This window comes from Chinchilla lanigera, unplaced genomic scaffold (assembly GCF_000276665.1).
Source record: "Chinchilla lanigera isolate Chin_1 unplaced genomic scaffold, ChiLan1.0 scaffold00006, whole genome shotgun sequence".
Taxonomy (NCBI): domain Eukaryota; kingdom Metazoa; phylum Chordata; class Mammalia; order Rodentia; family Chinchillidae; genus Chinchilla; species Chinchilla lanigera.
This window is the reverse complement of record NW_004955407.1, coordinates 38,924,317-38,942,957: the sequence shown is the minus strand read 5'-3', so window position 1 is coordinate 38,942,957 and position 18,641 is coordinate 38,924,317. Positions and strand designations below refer to the sequence as shown.

The following is an 18,641-nucleotide window of genomic DNA, read 5'->3' as shown; positions in this document are numbered from 1 at the left end:
CCGGAGTCCATCCAGTCTCGGCTCTGCTGCCACCCGCCTGCCTCGCAGCTCAACAGCCCTGGGCTTCTGTGGCTTCTTAGAAATTGTGGTAAAATATACGGAACGTAAACATAAAGTTGACCTCTGAATCATCTCTGTATTTTGTGCTTTGTGGTGTGGTGCTGGGCAGCGAATTCAAGGCCTCACACGTGCTAGGCGAGCGTGCTGCCGCTGAGCCACACACCCCGCCGTCTTGAGGACTTCATAAAATTTCATGTGTATCTACTCACCTTGCAGTGCTGGGACTGACCGCAGGGACAGCTCTCGCCGGCCAGGCCAGCCCGACTCGCCACCACCACGCGACCGACACGGGCTGGCCCAGGGGCCTCTGGCCTCACCCGGGGACACCGTGCATGGCCATCTTGGGGGTGCACAGGCGCCGTCCCCCACAGGCGTCAGTACTTCCCTTCCTCAAGACTACAGTTGCCGCCCCACGTTAAGCTGGGCTCCGGCGTCCTGACAGAGGGCTCGCGGCTGTGGCCTGCCCCGAGTCCCGAGTCTTTTCTACGAGAGCTGGCAGCTGAGTCGGCCAGAGGACGGACGTGGAAGAACTGCGTGTGACTCAGGAGTGCCCAGAAAGGGGCGGCCACCGGCTTCACCTGCTCGCTGGGGTGTGGATGGGTCCTTGGGTCTTGGGCCAGAGGTAGGTGGCAGCTGTGTGGAAGATGGAGGAACTGCAAGGAGAAAGGCCTTCGGGTTTGTGCTGCTGGCAGACCCGGGCCCAAGGGAGAGGAATGAGCCTCCGTAACACTGAATCCTGTTCCCTGGGGTCTTCGCTGACTTACAGGAGAGCTAAGTTGCAAGGGACAGAGGGCCCGTGGTGCTCATTCGCTCCGGAAAACCTGCGAGGCTCCACAGGGGAAGGTGCTGGGGCCGGGGGAGCTCCACAGAAGGAAACAATCACTACGTTCACGTTTCACAGCACACTTCCGAAGAGCTTCATCCACCCTGACTACTTTGAGACGCTCAGGGCCCGGGTCCCGTGCCCCAATCCTGCCGGGCGCAGGTAACCTTGCAGCGCCTTGCAGAAGGCCGCAGACCCAGGCTGCTTCTCAGCTCGTCAAGGGCAGGCGCTCCCCGCAGAGGCTGCTGTGCCTCTAGATGGTGCAGGGGTCCCACACTGCACCCGGAGGGCGCTGCAGAGCAGTACCACCAGGAGGGGACAGCCTGGACACGATAGGAGAGCATGCGGCCCCTCTACGGATGACCGGCGCTGTGGTGGCTCGGGTCCTAAGCTGGCCCGGTCTCACTGTAAACACTGTGGTTGAGTTCATCCCTGCTTTGCAGACTTGGGCTTTGGGATAACTTGCCCCATGAGTCTGAGGCCAGCCCGGGCTATGTACTGAGTTCAAGGCCAGCCTGAATTTCACAGTGAGGCCCTGCGGCAGTCAGCAAGTCGTTCGACACACGTGAAGAGGGAGATGCTGTGTGGTAACGGAAGCAGAGATCATATCTCACAGGGCTCAGGGGACAGTGGACTGGCCAGCAACACGCAGTGCAGCAGCGAGGGTCGGGGAGGTCTCGGGCAGCTTCTCCCTCACAGGCTGGGGAGGAACCAGCCCTGCCGGCGCCTGATCTTGGCCTTCACTCCCAGACCTGGGTGGCAGTCCACTTCTCTCAGGGAGGCGTGGGCTGTGCAGCTGCCCTGCAGCCTGAGCAGGCTCACGGAGACAGCCCTGTGACTGGCAGCAGGCAGCAAAACGCAAGGGCTGCCCCGGGAACCACAGCTCTCCCACGCGCCTGCACCTCTTTCCAGAGAAGGCGAACACCACGGGGTCCTGGGATCAGAACCCGCTGCCCTGGGTTGTGCTATGGTCCACCACCGTCCCGCTAGAAATGTATTTTAGGGCTGGGGACATAGCGGCACAAGTGCCTGCCTGGCAAGCCCAAGGTCCTGAGTTCAATTCCCAGTACAAAAAAAAAAAAAGTATTTAAAAAATTCTCCACCCTCACCCAAATGCTCAAAGTGAACTCCCCAAGAAACAGCGCTCAGAGCCTGGTTTGGGTGACCGACGCTTTTTCCTTTTTGGTGTGTCCGTTCCGCCTGTCCTTGAACTCACTGTTGCCCCGACTGGCCTGGAACTCTGGGTGATCCTCCTGCCTTGGCCTCCCAAGTGCTGGGATTACACGTGTGTACCACCACACCTGGCTTTCCAAAGCAGCATTGAAAAAGCACAGCTGGAGACTCACACTTGCTAATTTCAGAACATCCTGCACAGCCATGGTGTTCAAAACCACGCAGGACTGGCACAGAGCCGAAAAATGAGTGCGCAGGGACGAGCCCAGACCTCTGGAGCCACCTGAGTTTTAAGAGCAGGGACAAAGCCACTTGGGAACAGGAAAGTCTCTTAGTGCTGAGACCACGGTTCAGGTCTGCACAACAGTGTTGACTCACATGTCAGCCCATATGTGAAACTAACTCGAGGTGCACCAGTGCACCACATCCACAAACCAGGAGTGAGTTTCACATCAGAGTGCACACTGACAGCAAGGGAGGCTGGGAGAACAATGAGACAAATTCTGACTTTGCCAAAAGTAAAAACTGTGCTCCAGAGAACACTGCTGAACAAGTGAAGAGAACCTATGAGCAGGAGAAAGTGCTTGCAAATCCCGTATCTAGAAAGGGTTTAGGGCCCAGAGTATGTAAGAATTCTTTACAAATCAACAGCCCTACTGAAAAATCTTTTTTCCCAAAGATACACAAAGGACTCACAAGCCTGTGAACATCATCACTACCTGGAGAAATGTGACTGGAAATCAAAATGAGGGCAGGCCCATGTGTGGTACTGCTTATGATCCCAGCACTCAGGGGGCTGAGACAGGAGGATCACTGTGAGTCCAAGACCAGCCGGAGCTACAGAGCCACACCCTATCTCAAAAAAACAAAAACAAAAAACAAAAACTTCACATGCAATTACCACAATCCAGAACCCCACTCCTGGTACCAAGATCAGGAAAGCAAAACAGATGTTCAGGCACAGTATGTTCACAATAGCTAAAGGGGAGAACCACCTGCATGTCCATCAGTCACAGAGGAAAAAACCCAAACACGTATGTCTACACCGTGGACTATTCTCATGAATTAAATAACAAACATCCTGTGGAGGCAAGCAACCAGACGGGCCAAGGATTGTGTGACTCCATTTATAGGAACTGCCCAGAACAGGTAAACCCAGGGGCAGAGAGTGGTGTGGGGAGTGAGGCTAGCAGGCGTCAGGGGCTGCTGCGGTGGGCCTTGTCTCATCAGTGAAGGCCTGAGAGAAACAAGGCCGGGGCAGCAGGAGGACAGCGGAAAGGACTGCTCAGCTGGGTGACAGCATCTTGGAACTTGACAGCGGTGTGACTACGTGGTGTTCTGTATGCTAAACGCCAGTGAACTATTAACTGTGTTATTGTAAGTTTTCGCTTATTGGATTTCACCTGGGTTACAATCAAAATGTGAAGCTGCTCTGCCTACTCAGGCCCAGGAATGGCACAGCCCATGAGGACAGGGACCAAACTGATTCCACCGCACGGAGCCCCCTTTCTGCCATCCCCCTTTCTGGCATCTTCTCAGGTGGAGGTGCTTTCTGCCCACTCTGATCATCTCTATGTGTGTTTACCCCACCTGGCCAGCTTCTTCTTGTGGGGTTGGGGGGCTACGGGGATCACACTCAGAAGTGCCCTACCACTGAGCTACACCGCAGCCTTTTTGTTTTTTACTTTGAGACAAAGTCTTAGTATGTTGTCCAGGCTGACCTGGAACTGGCAATCCTCCTGCCTCAGCCTTCTCAGTAGCTGAGATTACAGGCATGGGCCACTACCCCCAACTCTAACTCCTCTCTAAATATACCCTTAGTGAAACATCTTGAAGTAACCTTTAAAAAAGCCCCTTGGAGCTGATTCAGGCAGATCTGTTTTAGAAGCCAAATGTTAGGAAGACAGAGCCTGCTGGTCCACCCTGAGCGTCCCAGGTGACTGCTGCATGGAGGGCAGCCGGGTCGGATTCAGCACTGCAGGCTTCACTTCCGATTCTGCTCGTGGGCTGCCACGAAGTTGAGCAGGTCGATGGCGGTGACGACCCCAAACACCATCTGCCGTGCGTTGGACTCCCCGTTGCTGTGGTCTGTGGGGGACAGGAGAGGAGGCTGGGTGTGGTGGCGCCTGGGTGTGGAGGGAGGTGTGCCGTGTGCGCCCCAGGCCTGTTGCAGGTGGACCCCACAGTATCCCCAGGCCCGCCTCTCCCCAGAGCTGCGGAGAACAGCTGCTGCGGGGCCCAGGACTGTGCTGGCCTCCTCCCACGCATCACACGGTGAAGCCACAGAGCCCTGGGGTTGGTTGGCCGCGAGGGCAGAGCCGCAGCCACCAGCCACAGGCCACACGAGGGTCCCAGCGCTTTGGGACAAGCGTGGGTCCCCATCCGTGCCCAAGGCCTCTCAGCGTGAAACCAGCCTCACACTACATGTATCCGCGTGACCGTGCCACGGGCAGTCCAGACACCCGCCTGCACAGCTGTGGGGCGAGACTGGCCCGGGCCAGGCACCGGGAAAGTACGACCTGCTGCTCCCGGCCCAAGTGCCTTTCGTGAGCTCTCACGGCTGAATCCTGTCCTGAGTCCATTCCAGACACTTCCCTTCCACCACCACTTTGACTCTGCGGAGGAGCCGGAAGTCGCACAGTGCCAGATCTGGTGACTACGGTGGATGACGACACAGCGTCACGTTTTTACGACTGCATGGCACTGGGCTGTGGCAGTCACTATTGTTTTTCCTATTTTTTTTTTTTTTTTTCCGGTACCAGGAATAGAACTCACGACCTCACACTTGCCAGGCAGGCGCTGTGCCGCTGAGCTAAAGCCCCAGCCCCAGCCCCAGCAGGCACTATTTTCTATCATCTTCATAAAGCCACTCAGGAAAGAGGCCTCCAGAGCTGCTGCAGCAAGCAGCAGGCGCGATGGGAGGTGGGGCTCCGAGCCAGCGGGCGGGCTGAGGGGGCGCTTGGCCGCGCGTTTCTCTAGAATGTTTCGGGCTCACGGCGTACTTGGCTCACCCCTAAAGCAAGATGGGGACAGAGGAGCGCCTGCCAGAGCTCAGGGGTCCTGCGTGCCCTTCCTGGCCCTGGAGAAGTGTTCTGAGGGGTACATACCTGCAGGCGCCCCCACCACGCCTGCCTGGGCCTGGTCCCGTGCTGCAGAGCCAAGGACGGGAGAGGGTTAGACGCAAGGCTGCCCCAGAGCAGCCACTGGGCGGGCTTCGGGGCCGGGCGCTGGGCCAGGGCCAGACACTTGTGCCCTCACCCCTAACCAGGACACGAGGACGACTCTCCCTGACAACACACGCGCAGAGGGGGGCTCGGGAGCGGGCACCGGGGCAGACCCAGGCACGGAGGCTCTGACCGCCTGCAGGGTGGGGGCCAGGAGGGCATGGCAGTCCCTCCTAGGGCATGCAGGATACTGCTGAGGCCAAGACAGCCATTTCCGATTCTCCTGGGATCGTCCCTTAGTCCCTGAAACTACTGTCACCTGGGGGTCTTGGTCCCAGGCGCCTGGGCCCAGGACTTCAGATGAGCAGCCCCTGCCCCCAGGGACAGGTCAGTGCCCCACTCCCTGCCGCCGGAAGGACGCAGGCCTGGCTGCTGCCCGCCACAGGCCCTGGCCCGAGTGAGAGCCCGCACATATGTGGTCACTCACACTGGATCTGCTTGTGGACCACCAGGGCGAAGTGGTCTATCTCCAGGACGTGCGACAGCGTGCCCAGCGTGTCTGTCAGGTGGACCTGCGAGGGAAGACCTGTCAGAGCCTGTTCACTGCAGCCTAGAGGCTGCGCCTGCAACCTCAGCCCAGGCTCTCTGCAAAAAGCAACCCGGCGTGTCAGGGGCTGGCAGCCCCGCAGGAGGACCTGACGTGACAGCTGGAGAGCACAGCACCCTGTAAGATGCTCTGACCGCCGAGGGCAGGCAAAGCCTTGAACACACATCTCTACGCTGCAGCCTCGGTCAAGGCAGGGAGTGGGTGCGCTGGGGAGCACAGGGCTCCCGGGGCGTGCACTTACATCCTGGGCAACACCGCAAGGACTTCCCCTCCGAGGCCCGTGCAGGACAGGGGCTCGTCCCAGGAAACCCCTCATGGCATTCAAGGGTCCCCTGGGAAGTGTCCCCAGGGCTGGTCACACCTCTCCCAGGACGCAGTCACGTACAATTTGAGCATGCAGAGGACCCACAGCAACAGGTAGGACAGTTGCTGCCTACAGATGGGGCGGGGGCTCCCAAGAGGGCGGGAGGAAGCCTTTGGGGGTGACGGCACATCACGAGTGCGTATTTAGGTCAAAGTCATCACACTGTACAGACTTGACATGGTCAGCGTGCGCAGTTACACCTCAGGAAGGAAGACGACGTCCAGGGACCTGGTGGGCCCGGAGCCGGCCCCAGCTACAGCTATCGGACACCATGCCCCGGAGCCTGTCCGGCCACAGGAAATAAAGGCTCCAAGAATGCCAAGGCCCCAAGGCTTAGGTGTCCACTCTGGGAAGGGACAGAGGGCCTGGCTGGATGAAGCCTGCAGCGGGAAGCTGGAGCGCTCGTCACACCCACCACCAGGTGGAGCAGAGGGGGGACCGCTGCTAGTGGAGGAGGGCCAGGCCCAGGGCTGGGACTGGGCTTCCCTCTGGGCACATGGCTCAGCAGGAGGACAGGGCCCCAGATGTACTGCTGGTCCTCCAGCTGCAGGGAGTCAGAGGCACTGAGGGCCCTGAAGGGATGAAACAGGGAAAATGCAAGGATGCTGGCGATATTTGGGGGTGTGTGCATGAGGTGCGGCAGAGTCCAATTCATTGCTAGATGTGGGGGGAACCCATTGTAACACCTGCTTCTCCACATATCAGGCCTGCTGCTACCTGGGCCCAGGAGAGGGGACACAGACACACCCACCCTAGGGACTGCACGGGGCAGAGCTGGCCTTCCCCAGAATGCCCGACTCTCACTGGACAGCCCAGCAGCCCAGCGTGGGGCACCAAGAGCATGTGCCGGGGAGAGCAGGGACTGCGCACTGCAGGGCGTGCACCCACTCAGTGGCGTCAGCTGGTGATGGGGTGCCAGCAGAAGGCATGAGGCGGCCCCCGCCCCGGGCTGTTCCACTTGCAGAGAGGTGGGCGCCCTTGCCCGAGAAGCCCAGGGCCCCAGCAGGGGCGCCGTACCGGCTTGAACTGCCTGTAGAGGACTCTGCAGACCTGGTCCGCCGGCCGCACCTTCCCGGCAAGCAGAGACGACAGCATGTTGCCGAGGGTCACCATCCCCAGGATGGCCCTGAGGATCAGAGTGGGGGGGGCAGCTCAGACTGGTGCACAGCTGCCCCGGGGATCACTGCGAGGTCCCGGGCAGCATGGGGCTCCTGGGAATCCAGCAAGTGTCAAGTCCTCGGGGCAGCTGGCCATCTGGGCAGATGTGGCTGACTGCCCATGTGACACCTCAGGGTGCCTGGCACCTGCCTCTTGGGCAGTAGTGTCTCAGGGCCAAGTTAACACCGCCCCTCCCCATCCTGGCTGCCCTCCAGGGACAAGGTTCTGGGCATTGTATGTAAAGTGACCATGGGGACCCTGAGGCTAAGCTGCCCCAACACCAAAACAGAGGGTCCGGCTCCAGGCGCAGCCCGAGGACAGAGCTCTGGCCAGTGGTGGACACTGACCCGGATTCATCAACCACGGGCGCCTGGTCGAAGCCCTTCTCGCGGAGGATGGCGATGGTGTGCTCGCAGGTGACCGTGGGCAGCACCGTCAGTGGGGCCGACAGGCTCAGCTCCTGGATGCGCAGGTGCCACCACCTGCAGGAGAGGCCAGGGCGGGGATGAGCGGGGCGGGGGGGCCCGGGGCAGCGCAGGCAGCGTCCCGCCCACCTCTCACCAGGGCCTCTTCACGGACAGCGCCTCCTCCTTCATGAAGCCCTTCTGCAGCATCCACCTGTCACTCAGGAACTTGGACCTGCGGGATCAGGGCGTCACCGTGGCCCACCAAGGGCCTGCCATGGCCTGTACCTATGCTGAGGGGCGCTGCGTGCGAGGGCCTGTGAGGCCGGGGTGGACTCCAGACAGACCCTGACCAGAACCGCGGCCGGCGAGCACCCTGTCCACCAGGCCTGGGGCCTCCTGCCCACCCCGTCCCGCCAGCCAAGCGCTTAGGGGAGGTGGGTGTTTCCTAGTGCTGCCCAGCAGCCTGGCGGGGCACCCAGACCTGAGTCACCTGACCTGGGAGCCCAAGGGTGGGGGGGCCAGCAGGGTAGCAAGGTCAGCGCAGATACAGGTGGGGGGAGCACCACCCCGTGCCTGAGAGACCGGGTGACGGCGGCTTTGTAGTGGCAGCGGGGGAATGCGGGCATGGCCCAGGGAGGGGCCAGGGCAGCCTGTCACCCCTCCAGTCCAGACCTCAGCGCCGAGGCACCTGGGAGGCTACCCGACGGTCGTGTGTCACAGCAAGTCCTAAGTCCTGGCCAGGGCTGTGCCCCAACTACCCTGGGGTGGATGGGCAGCAGGCGCAAGGGCAGTGAGTACAGTGACACAGCTCAGAGACCTCCGGGGCAGTGATGGCCCTCAGAGGCTGAGGCAGGAGGGCGGCCGGGGTGGCGCAGGGGCACTCCTCCATGGCACCGCTATCCGCCTGGGTGTCACAGCGGACATACGCCGACACACACCCCACAGCCCTGTGACGGGGCGGGGCAGGCAAGCACACCGCTCCAGCTGTCCCAACCCCGCTTCCTGCCGGGCACTCCGCGGAGGTGTGCAGGAAGTGACCTCAGCCAGGACGGTCCTGGCCCAGAGGACCAGGGGCGCCTTACATGTAGTTCCGCACTGAGTCGGGCAGGATGACCACGCAGCGCTGACCCTCCTGCAGCTCCTGGGCGGCCTTCACGGCCACGGCCATGGCACTGCCGGAACTGCCGCCTGCCCAGAGGACCTTCAGTCAGACCCCAGTGCGTGTTCTCGAGTGTGCACCCACGTGCAAGCACACCTGAACCCGCTCTCCGAGGGCCTGTGGGGAACCGGCCCGGGGAGGACCCATCCCTTCCACATCCAGACGGTCCCCCAGGTGCCCAGGTCTGGGGGAACAGGAAGGCCTGGAGAGCCGGGGGGCTCCTGCTGGGGGCGCTGCTGCTGGCAGGCAACGCCCAGGGGATTCTGGGTCCCTCAGCAGATGCCTGGCCCTGAGCCGAGCGCGAGGCACAGCCTGTGGTCTGTCACTGCTCAGTCACAGCTGGGCAGGCGGTGCTGGTCCACCTTACGCAATGTCCCAGCAACACTGAATCAGGGTGCTGCAGCCGCCTTCCGGGGGACACGTGGGGCTCAGCTATGGCGATGGACAGAACCTGAAGTTCCACCCACCACGCAAGCACGGCCCTCCTCTGCGAGGGCACCGGAGGGTGTGGCAGCCCACAAGGCTGGGGCCTGACCCTCTGAAAAGGGGACACAGGCTTCTGAGGAGCCCACGGAGGACCAGGTCCCTGTGCCCAGCGCAGTTCTGGAAGTTGTCTCTCAACAGGGGCTTGGGCGTAGTCCTCCCCTCCCCCGAAGTTCCCCGACGGAGAGGCGCAGCGCGTGACACTTTCAGGGTACGCTCATGTGGTCTTCCAGGCACCCCAGAGCTAAGCCAAGCTGCTGGGGCCGCTCCGCCCCGTGCGGGGCCGGGGAGCTCGAGCCCGGCCAGGCCTCAGGCTCCACGGGAACTGAGCGGAAGGGCGGGTGGGCTCAGCTCAGAGGCCGCACACGTGTGCCCTTGCCCAGCGCCGCCCCCACTCCCACCAGGGCTGCACTCACCGCACAGCAGCCCTTCCTGCGCGATCAGCATGCGGGCGAAGGCAAAGGACTCCTCGTCATTGCTCTTGAACCACTTGTCCACCACCTTGGCAGGACGGGGCCACTTCAGACGACCCCTGTCCAGGCAGCCCCAGCCATGATCCCAAGGGGGCGGCCAAGCCCTGAAGCCCCAGGCTCCTGGCTGCCAGCCTGGGCCTCTCTGCCCACCTGTCTGCCAGCCCTACCTCGGCCCACCTCCTGCAGGTCCTGGTCCTAACGGCTCCCCCAGCCTCACACTTGCCTGCCGGACTGCCCTGGGCTGCCCCTCCCTCGGTGCCCCGAGCCTGTGCCCGCCACGGGCAGGGTGTGAACTTCATTCACCCCATGTCCACCTCGACAGGGCCACTGAACCGCCCCAGGAGCCTGGGGTCACTGGACACAGAGGTGGGGTACGACTCACGTCCTCTGCCAACCTACCGCCCGGTCTAGCACAGTGGGGATGAAGTCGTAGCCGATGCCCTCCACCTCGTAGACTGTCTGCTCTGTCTGGTTCAGCTCCTCGGGCTCGGCGAGGATGGACCCCTCAGGATCCACCCCAATGATCTGCAGGGTGGGCGGCTTTAGGGCTCACTGGGGATGATATCAGCAGGACACGTCCAGCCGTCATCACTCGTGTGCCGGCCACGACCTGCCCATGGGATGCCCGTGCTGCTCCGGCCTCAGAGGCAGCACAAGGCACCCAGGGTCCAGGCCCAGAGAACGAGGGCCGTGTGGCTGATCTGAAGTCACATCCAGCCAAGGACTCAAACAACCTCCCAGGGCTCCTGTGGGCGGGGCACCCGAGAGGCAGCAGGGGCCTTTGGAGACAAGGGCAGCTCTGGGCACTAATCTCTTCCCTGGAGGGTGACAAGGCTGTCCCAAGAGAAGACAGGCCACCCCTCCTCTACCGACCTACCCTGAGCCCAACCCAGGGCCTTCCCGACTCCCCAAGTCCAAGTGGGACAGACTCAGGGCACGAGCACCCCGGGCGAATCTGCATCCCCCAATCAGCACAGGATGTCCCCAGACCTGGGCCAGAGGGCAACCGCCCAGCCCCGGGTCACGTGGGCCTCAGTGTCATGAGATGCAAGGTTCCCCATTGGCCAGCCCCACCTCCCAACCCCTCGGGAGCCACACGCCAGCCAGGACAATGGTGCGACCTGGGCAAACACGGTAGGAAGAGGAGCTTCTGGCTCTGAACAGGGGCCTGACGCCAAGGAGCCGCTGCTGTCCCCTGGGCATGGCGGAAGCCACGGTGAGAAAGCTGGCAGGTGCAGCCCTGCCCCACCCCACTGGGCCGGCCTCCCCATGGCCACTTACTCTGCAGCTGGGACACTTCTCCTTCAGCTTCCGGGCAACGCCAGTGATGGTGCCACCCGTGCCTGCCGAAGCTACCAGCATGTCCAGTTTCCCTGGTGGAGGGGGAGCATTCTCAGGCCAGCCTGGGCAGAGCAGTGCAGCACCTTTGGTGCCCACGGGTGAGAACATGCCCACACCCAGGCAGGTGACCAAGTTCAGACACTGCTCATCGCAGGCTCCGGCTTGAGCTGCGGAGTTGGCTCCAGCACCGGGTGGGCAAGTCTGAGCCAGGCCTATGCCAAGACAGCCCACTGCTGCCTGCAGAGCCGGTGGGCTAACACCTGTGCCGAGTGCCAGGTCAACCAGACTCCAAACAGGAGGCCAAGGAGCCAGCCTCCTGGCAAGTGGCCCCCTGCAGGACGGGCCGTGAGCACACACTCAGGAGCCTCGTACAGGCAGAGGGTAAGCTCACTGTGCCATTACCACCCCTGAATGTTGTAGCTATGTGGACCCCCAATAGAGAGGTCAATACCTGCCAGGCCCGGGACCCAGCTCCTCGGGGGCTGGGGGGTGGGCGGGGGTAAACAGTCTCAGTAGGTGTCTGTGTTACTGAGGCACACGCAGAGACCAAGCAGGCACAAAGCGGGGAGGGACATTTGGGCTGGGTTTTGAAGGCCGAGGACTCGCGGGCAGGGGGGCGGGAGGCACACACCATCACACTGTTGCAGGATCTCCTCGGCCGTGGTGTCGTAGTGAGTCAGGGGGTTGCTGGCATTGCGGTACTGCGCGGGAGGGCAAAGGGTGCGGCAGGGAAGACATCAGCATCGCTTGCATCAGCAGCAGCCACGGGGCCGCCTGGCAAACACTCGTGAGCACCCGAGAGGATCCCACCAACCCAGGGAGGCGCAGGCTGGCCACTCGGGCCACCTCAGGGCAGTTCTCCAGACCCACAACTTTTGGGGTAACCACGGGTGGAAGGAGCAAGGCGGAGGGCCACCCCACCCGAGCCCGCTGAGCCCAGCTCCAGTACCAGCCTGGGTCACCCCAAATCCCAACGGGGCCGCCCCAGGAAAACGCCCTTGTAGGCACAAATCCGGCTCCCAGCACGCGGGCTTCACCTGATCTAGGATGCAAGAATTGGGGATTTCGTTCTTCAGCCGCCACGCCACCCCCACGTGCGACTCCGGGGAGTCGAACCTCGCGTTGGTGGGCGTCCGCACGATCTCGGCCCCCAGGGCCCGCAGCACGTCCACCTGCCCGGAAGCCGCGCCTCAGGTTTAGCAGGCCCCGCCCCTGCCACTCTCCAATCAGATGTCCGCATCCCAGGCCACGCCCCCAACCATCCTCCAATCAGCTCTGTCCACTCAGGCCCCGCCCAACCCACCTTCTCCGTGCTCATCTTCTCTGGCATCACGATGATGCAGCGATAGCCCTTCACGGCCGCAGCCAGCGCCAGCCCGATCCCTGCGGGCAGCACACGGAGGGTGAGGGGGGCCCAGCGCCCCAAGCCCTGCCTGGGACAAGGCCCAGAGTGCCCGTACCCCCTCCACCTGAAAGGCCTAGGAGGGACAGCATTCCAAGACCGGGTGTCCCCGAGCAGGAGGGACCGCCGTCCCGCTGCGCCCAGCAGGGCGCTGACCCCCGGGATCTTGTCCTGCACCCCCTGTATCACCAGGACAAAAGCTGTGCCCCGGGGTCAGCCCACCCCGGCCACCTACCTGTGTTCCCGGACGTGGGCTCGATGATGGTGTCCCCGGGCTTCAGGGTCCCGTCTCGCTCAGCGTCCTCGACCATCCGCAGGCTGATGCGGTCCTTCACGCTCCCGCCCGCATTGAAAAACTCACACTTGGCCACTGGGGACCAGAAGCGATTCACCGGGACGAAAAGGCCCGACCTTGGCCGGTTCCGCTGATCCCGTGACCTGGCTTGGCGCTTGCCAGTCCTGGGTACGGCCACCTCTCCACACGGCCTCCCTCACCCGAAGCTGGGTGCTCGCCGACCTAAGCTGTCACCCGGGAGCACACTCACCTGCCCTGCAGGCCACCCAAAAGCTAAGCTGTACGGGGAGCCCCACCTGATGGATGGACCAGAGGATATTTCCCTGGGTGAGAATGGCCCAACAGTCACAGGAAGGGCTTGCGGGGGCACCCTGACTGGAACCTCCAACACAGCAGTCACCCACGGCACCCAGACACCAGCCACACTGCACCATGCCTTCACCCCTTCCTCACACCGTCGGGCCTAGCATCCCTAGCCAGGGGAAAGGTCCCTCCCTCTCACAGATTCTTAAAGGGGGGAATCTTGCGTTGTACCAAAGCTCATCTGAAGTACCCCGGACTGACCTAAATACCCGCAAGCCACCTCCCTTGGCCAGTCCATCCTTATCTTTTTTACTTTTTATTTTTTTCTTCCAGTACTAGGGGTTGAACCCAGGGTCTTCACACTGAGCTACATTTCCAGGCTTTTTTATTTTTTTTATTTTCAGACAGGGTTTCACTAAGCCCCTAAGTTGCCCAGGCTGGGCTTTAACTCGAGATCCTCCAGCCTCTGCCTCCCCACAGGGCTGCGATTACAGGCATGTGCCACCGTGCCTGGTTTTGTCCTTCTTTCTGAAAACCACTAGACTTCCCCAGAGACAGGCAGAGGTGCTGTGAGCCCGGCCCTGGCACAACTCCCCAGTGATGACATCAAAACCACCTGAGCTCGGGGCTGGGGATTTAGCTCAGTGGCAAAGCGCCTGCCTGGCAAGCACAAGGTGGTGAGTTCGGTTCCCGGTACCGGAGAAAAACCACAAAAAAAAAAAAAAAAAACCACCTGAGCTCGGCGGTCTGTCCGGAAGGTGGGCACACAAGCCCGCCCTAACTGCTGTGGCCTTTACCCTTGCCTGTAGCATCAATGAAAGGGCCACTCCCACCCACCCTTCTTCAGAGACCCCCAGGGGGAGAGAAGAGGAGGGCCAGGCCTCAAGGCCCCTTCTGTGAACCTCCAAGTTCCCCATGCCAGGCCCCTGGCTCCCTCAGGCCCCACCCTGGACTCTCGCCTGACCCCTACCTCAGAACATCTCCATTCCCCAGGTATTGCGAGTAAACATGTCCCAAACCAAGCCCCTGGTTCCTTCCCTCTCCCGGGCCTGCAGGACAGGGCTTACTCCTCACCGGCCCCTCCTGGTGCCCGGGCTCCGAAGGGGCTGGGCCCACACCCCAGCTCCAAAGATCTGCATAGGACCATCCTTCACCCTAGGCTAGGCCAGCCCAGCCCGGGCCAAGCAGCCAGAAGTCACCCCAGTACCACTCCCTAGCATTTTCCTCCCCTGCGGAACCTGGGTGAAGTGCTCCAGGCAACTGTTCTTTGCCGGAGCTTTCCAACTCCTCCTCCAGGCGTCCCCAGGGCCCAGATTTAGGCTCTGCCACCGCCCAATCCTGAGGTGTGGGAGGAGGGGAGGGGAGCCCCTGGCACTCACAGAGCTCACACTTGAGGCCTGCGTTCTTCCCAATCTTGTTGATCCTGACCATGGGGGTGTTCCCGATGTTGCTCAGAATGTCTGGCAAAATTTTTGGAGAGTCTGCCCTAAAACAGGGGAGGCCACAATATTCAGATAACCAAACAAAGCAAAGCAACAATTAATAAACTGCGGCAGTCCACGTGCAGTTTTTAAAAACCAAGAATCAAAGAACTGGCTATAAGAAGGGAACCGGGTGGTTGCACAAACCCACACACGGGATAAAGTGACGCAGTGAACACATCTAAGCACACATGTGCACCCAGAAAACCCAAACACAAAAACCAGGTGTGGTGGTGCACACCTGTCGTTCCAGCACTCTGGGAGGCTGAAGAGGTAGGAGGCTTGCTGGGAGTCTGAGGCCAGACTGGGCTACACAGTAAGTTCAAGGCCAGCTTGAACTACATAGCAAGACCCCATCTCACACAAACAAACACTCACAAGATAAAAAGTAAAAAGGAATTGAGGATGTAGTTCAGTGCAAAGGCCCTGAGATCAATCCCCAGCACCAAAAACAAAAAAACACACCTAAATACAGTAATGCTGCAGTCAGTGTTATGTGAAAATTATTTACCAGTGAAAATGTTAAAGCAAACCTCGAGTCTGACCACAGACCCAGGTTCCTTTCACTAGAAACTTGTTGCCGGGAAGTCCAATGCTCTGGGCCCCACGTCTGGGTGTGGGACACTGCCAGTCCTGTCCTTTTGTGGCTCAGACCCCTGGCCAGCAGCCAGAGCTGTGACTGCCCCCTGGTGACCACCCCCAGGCAGCCCCTGCTGAATGAACTGGTGAGTGTGCCCAAGGCCTAGCAAGGTGGGTACCCAAAGCGCCCTGCTGGCGTCTTTTCAGTGACTGGGCAGGCGTGGGTGCTTGGGCACATTCACCAATTCATTCAGCAAGGGCTACCTGGGTGGCCCTATCTTGCTGGGCACCGACCTAAGTGCCAGGCTGTGGAGTAGACAGCCTCGGCCTCTCTGAGCCTGCCTGGGTCTCTAAGGTGCTCCAGGCAGCCAAGGTGACCCCAAAGGGACCCTGCCCTGTGTCCGTCCCCCTGGCTCTGGGGCTGCCAGGTGCCACAGCCTCCCACCACCAGGTACGGATCGGATCGACCCCCTCTGGGATCAAAAGCAGAGACTCACAGGTTGGTGTGGTGGTGCGGGGAGTCGGTGACGGGCCTGCCCAGGTGCCAGGTGCATCTGCTCAGGGTATCAGGCGGGACCCACAGGCGCTCCTTGTCCCCTGTACGCACCCCCGGGAGGTGCGGGCACGCCGCAGACCTGCCCTCTGCGTGGGGTGTCTCTGACAGCATGCTGGGTCTGTGACAGAGAGCGAGAGTTCAGGTCACGGCTAGTGGACTCCAGGGACTCTAGGTCACCCAGCCCCAGGTAGGAACTGGCTCAGACACCCTGGCTCCACTGCCCACAGCAGCTTGACCTTTTCCCAAGTTAAACACAGACCCAACCATCTGGCTCCTGCGTGCAGATTCTGAAGCTGGAAATAGGTATCTGGAAACCCATGTGCGCAGCCGTATTATTCACCATAGTCAGAAGGTGGAACAACCCACGGCCATCAGTGGATGATGGATACACAAACCTGTGGTCCATCCATGCCATGGAATATTATTCAGCCCTAAAAAGGGAAGGAATCCTGACACATGCTACAGCATGAATGGAGATATCACAATAAGAGAAGTCAACCAGAGAAGTACTGTGGGATTCTACTTCTATGAGTGGTTTCACATCCTTCCACGGTCTGCTGTATACCAGGTACCCAGAACTGGAAAGTTCAGACAGAAAGTAGCATAGAGAGCCAGGTGTGAAGCAGGCCTGTAATCCCAGGTACTCTAGAGGCTGAGGCAGGTGGATCGAAATTTCAAGGCCAGCCTGGGCAACTTAGTGAGACCTGTCCCTAAGAAAGATAAGAACAGGGTGGGGATACAGCTCAGGAATAGAGCACAAGGTGCTTAGCAACTGTGAGGCCCTGGGTTAGAGTCCCAGTATCATTTTTAAAAAGGAGCACAGTGAGATGGGGGAGGCAGAGCAGCTATTTAAGGTGCAGAGGTTTTGCTGGGAAGGACGTGTCTTGCGTCCGGAGGGACTAAAAGCCATGCTGCGCTGTGCAGCCTGCAGCGACGAACGACAAAAGTAATCCACTCTGCACTCACTCCTTCACATCCGGGGACTGAGAACGTTCTGGGTGCAGCTCAATGGGCGTGTGCTGCCTCGGGCTCCACCCCCAGCACCACCCCCGCACCCAGGGAAAAGCGTGTGTGCTGCAGCTGTGGAGACGGTTGTGTATTAGGGCTTGTGAGTAATCCAGAGGTGGTGTAAAGTCATGAGCCTGTGTGCAGGTCTCGTGCAAACTCTACACTGTTTTAAGTACACAGGGGTCCTTTGGTCACGCCCCCAGTGCAGAGGGAAGATTGCATCACCATACATATGTATTTACCCACAGGTGTTCTGTTTTGTTTTTTGAGATAGTCTCTCCATGTAGTTCAGGCTGGCCTTGAACTCACTATGTAGCCAAAGCTGACCTTAAACTTGGGGCCAGTTTCCTGCCTCAGCTTCCTCAGCGCTAGGATTACAGGTGTGCAGCACCATGCTCAACTCACCCACAGTTTAAAACAATTTTTACTCCTTAAAACACAACAAACTAAAACAGATCCTCCTGCCGTACCCAAAGGAGGCCAACTGCCCAGTGCCCCAGGAGGGCATGTGCGGGCCCTCACGCTGGCCAGAAAGCAGCGGCGGCAGACACAGGCAGCCCTGTGCCTCTGTTTTGGCACGCGGCCTTGCCCAGGAACGATCCCCGGGAACTGAAATTAGGCAGTTTAAAAGAGACGGGGTGGGGGAGGAGAGGCTCCCAGGGGATCCTTCCCGGGAAGCGCCTCCACTCCCCTCTGGGGACACTGTATGGGTGTCCACCGCCTGCATCACCTCCCCACAAGCAGGCCTGATTGGGCCCTGCGGTCTCCTCCTCCGGCCCCACACTCAGCAGGCAGACCCAGGCCCCAGCTGGTGACGCTGCTCACTCACCGCACTGCTGACGCAGGACCTCGCGGCGGAGCCCGAAGGAGCTGGGAGGCAAGGCCAATTCTCCTGGCGGAGAGGGACGGGAGGGCCGGACGGAGCGGGGAGCGTGAGCCTCTATCAGCGACACTGTCCCCCTACAAGATGTCGCAATTTTGCAATTCACGGGGGGGGGCACAGGGAGGCCTCGGCATCTGGCACCTATCAGAGACCCTACTTCGGACCTGCTCTTTGCCAGAAAAATGCGCCCCTTTTCACGGGTTCGAGTCCCTCCAGAGACACCCAAGGCTGTCACGTCCCTCTTCCCCGTGTAAGCGGAAGCGCGCCCTCCATGCGACGGTCCCCGGGCCCCCGCACTGTCCTTAGCCCTTGGGGGGCCCTGCGTACGCAGGTGGGTTCCCGCCGGGCGGGGTCCCGTACTCGGAGACCCGGGTCCACCGGAGGCTCCGGGCTCCGCGCCAGGCGTCCTCCCCGCACCCGTCCCGGCGAGGCCCGGGGAGTGGGCCGCGTGGGTGCGTGTTCGTCGGGGACGTTCGGGTGGGAAAGCGAGGTCCCGCGGAGTCCCGGGGAGGGCGCGGGGACAGTCTGCAGTGCACGCGGATCTGGGAGCGGAAAGGGGCGCGCGACCGGGGCGGAGCCGGGGAGCTGGGGTGTCTGTCCCGGGAGGGGTCGGGGTCGGGGTCGGGGCACCCGCTCCGCGTGCCTGGTCGCAGAGGACGCATCTCCACACCGGGTGGGAGTGCGCGCGGGGGCGACCGCGGACCTGGGCGAGGACCTCGGGCGGGTGGCGGGTGGCGGGATCTGGGTCGGGGTCAGGGTCCGGGTCGGGTCGAGTCGGGGTCGGGCTCACCTGGGCTCAGGGCGGGGACTGAGAGTAGCTGCCCAGACAGCTGCGGAGCGAAGGCCTCGACCCGGGCTGCGGCGCTGCCCAGACCACGCGGGGAGGACGCGATTGGACGGGCGGCGGGGGCGGAGGCCCTGC

The 18,641-nt window shown here is 61.2% G+C and overlaps 1 protein-coding gene across 4 annotated transcripts; it reads right to left on the bottom strand.

Annotated features, from left to right (window-relative positions):
- Positions 1-3,167: 3,167 nt before the first annotated feature.
- On the bottom strand, positions 3,168-18,603 carry Cbs (cystathionine-beta-synthase). 4 transcript variants are annotated; one of them, XM_005375798.2, is made up of 18 exons: positions 18,510-18,603; positions 17,666-17,728; positions 15,770-15,946; positions 14,592-14,698; positions 12,850-12,984; positions 12,516-12,595; positions 12,250-12,384; positions 11,844-11,913; positions 11,153-11,244; positions 10,271-10,396; positions 9,815-9,899; positions 8,839-8,944; positions 7,911-7,988; positions 7,697-7,831; positions 7,209-7,317; positions 5,708-5,792; positions 5,164-5,205; positions 3,168-4,144 (listed from the first exon to the last, which is right to left on the bottom strand). In XM_005375798.2, the coding sequence occupies exons 3-18, from the start codon at positions 15,937-15,939 to the stop codon at positions 4,041-4,043; spliced, it is 1,659 nt and encodes a 552-aa protein (XP_005375855.1). In that variant the 5' UTR covers positions 15,940-15,946; positions 17,666-17,728; positions 18,510-18,603; the 3' UTR covers positions 3,168-4,040. The 4 variants fall into 4 exon arrangements, with proteins under 4 accessions (XP_005375855.1, XP_005375853.1, XP_005375854.1 ...); XM_005375796.2 differs by having other exon boundaries at positions 17,666-17,796; positions 18,510-18,602; XM_005375797.2 differs by lacking the exon at positions 18,510-18,603 and adding an exon at positions 18,363-18,485 and having other exon boundaries at positions 17,666-17,796.
- Between the last annotated feature and the right edge of the window lie 38 nt (positions 18,604-18,641).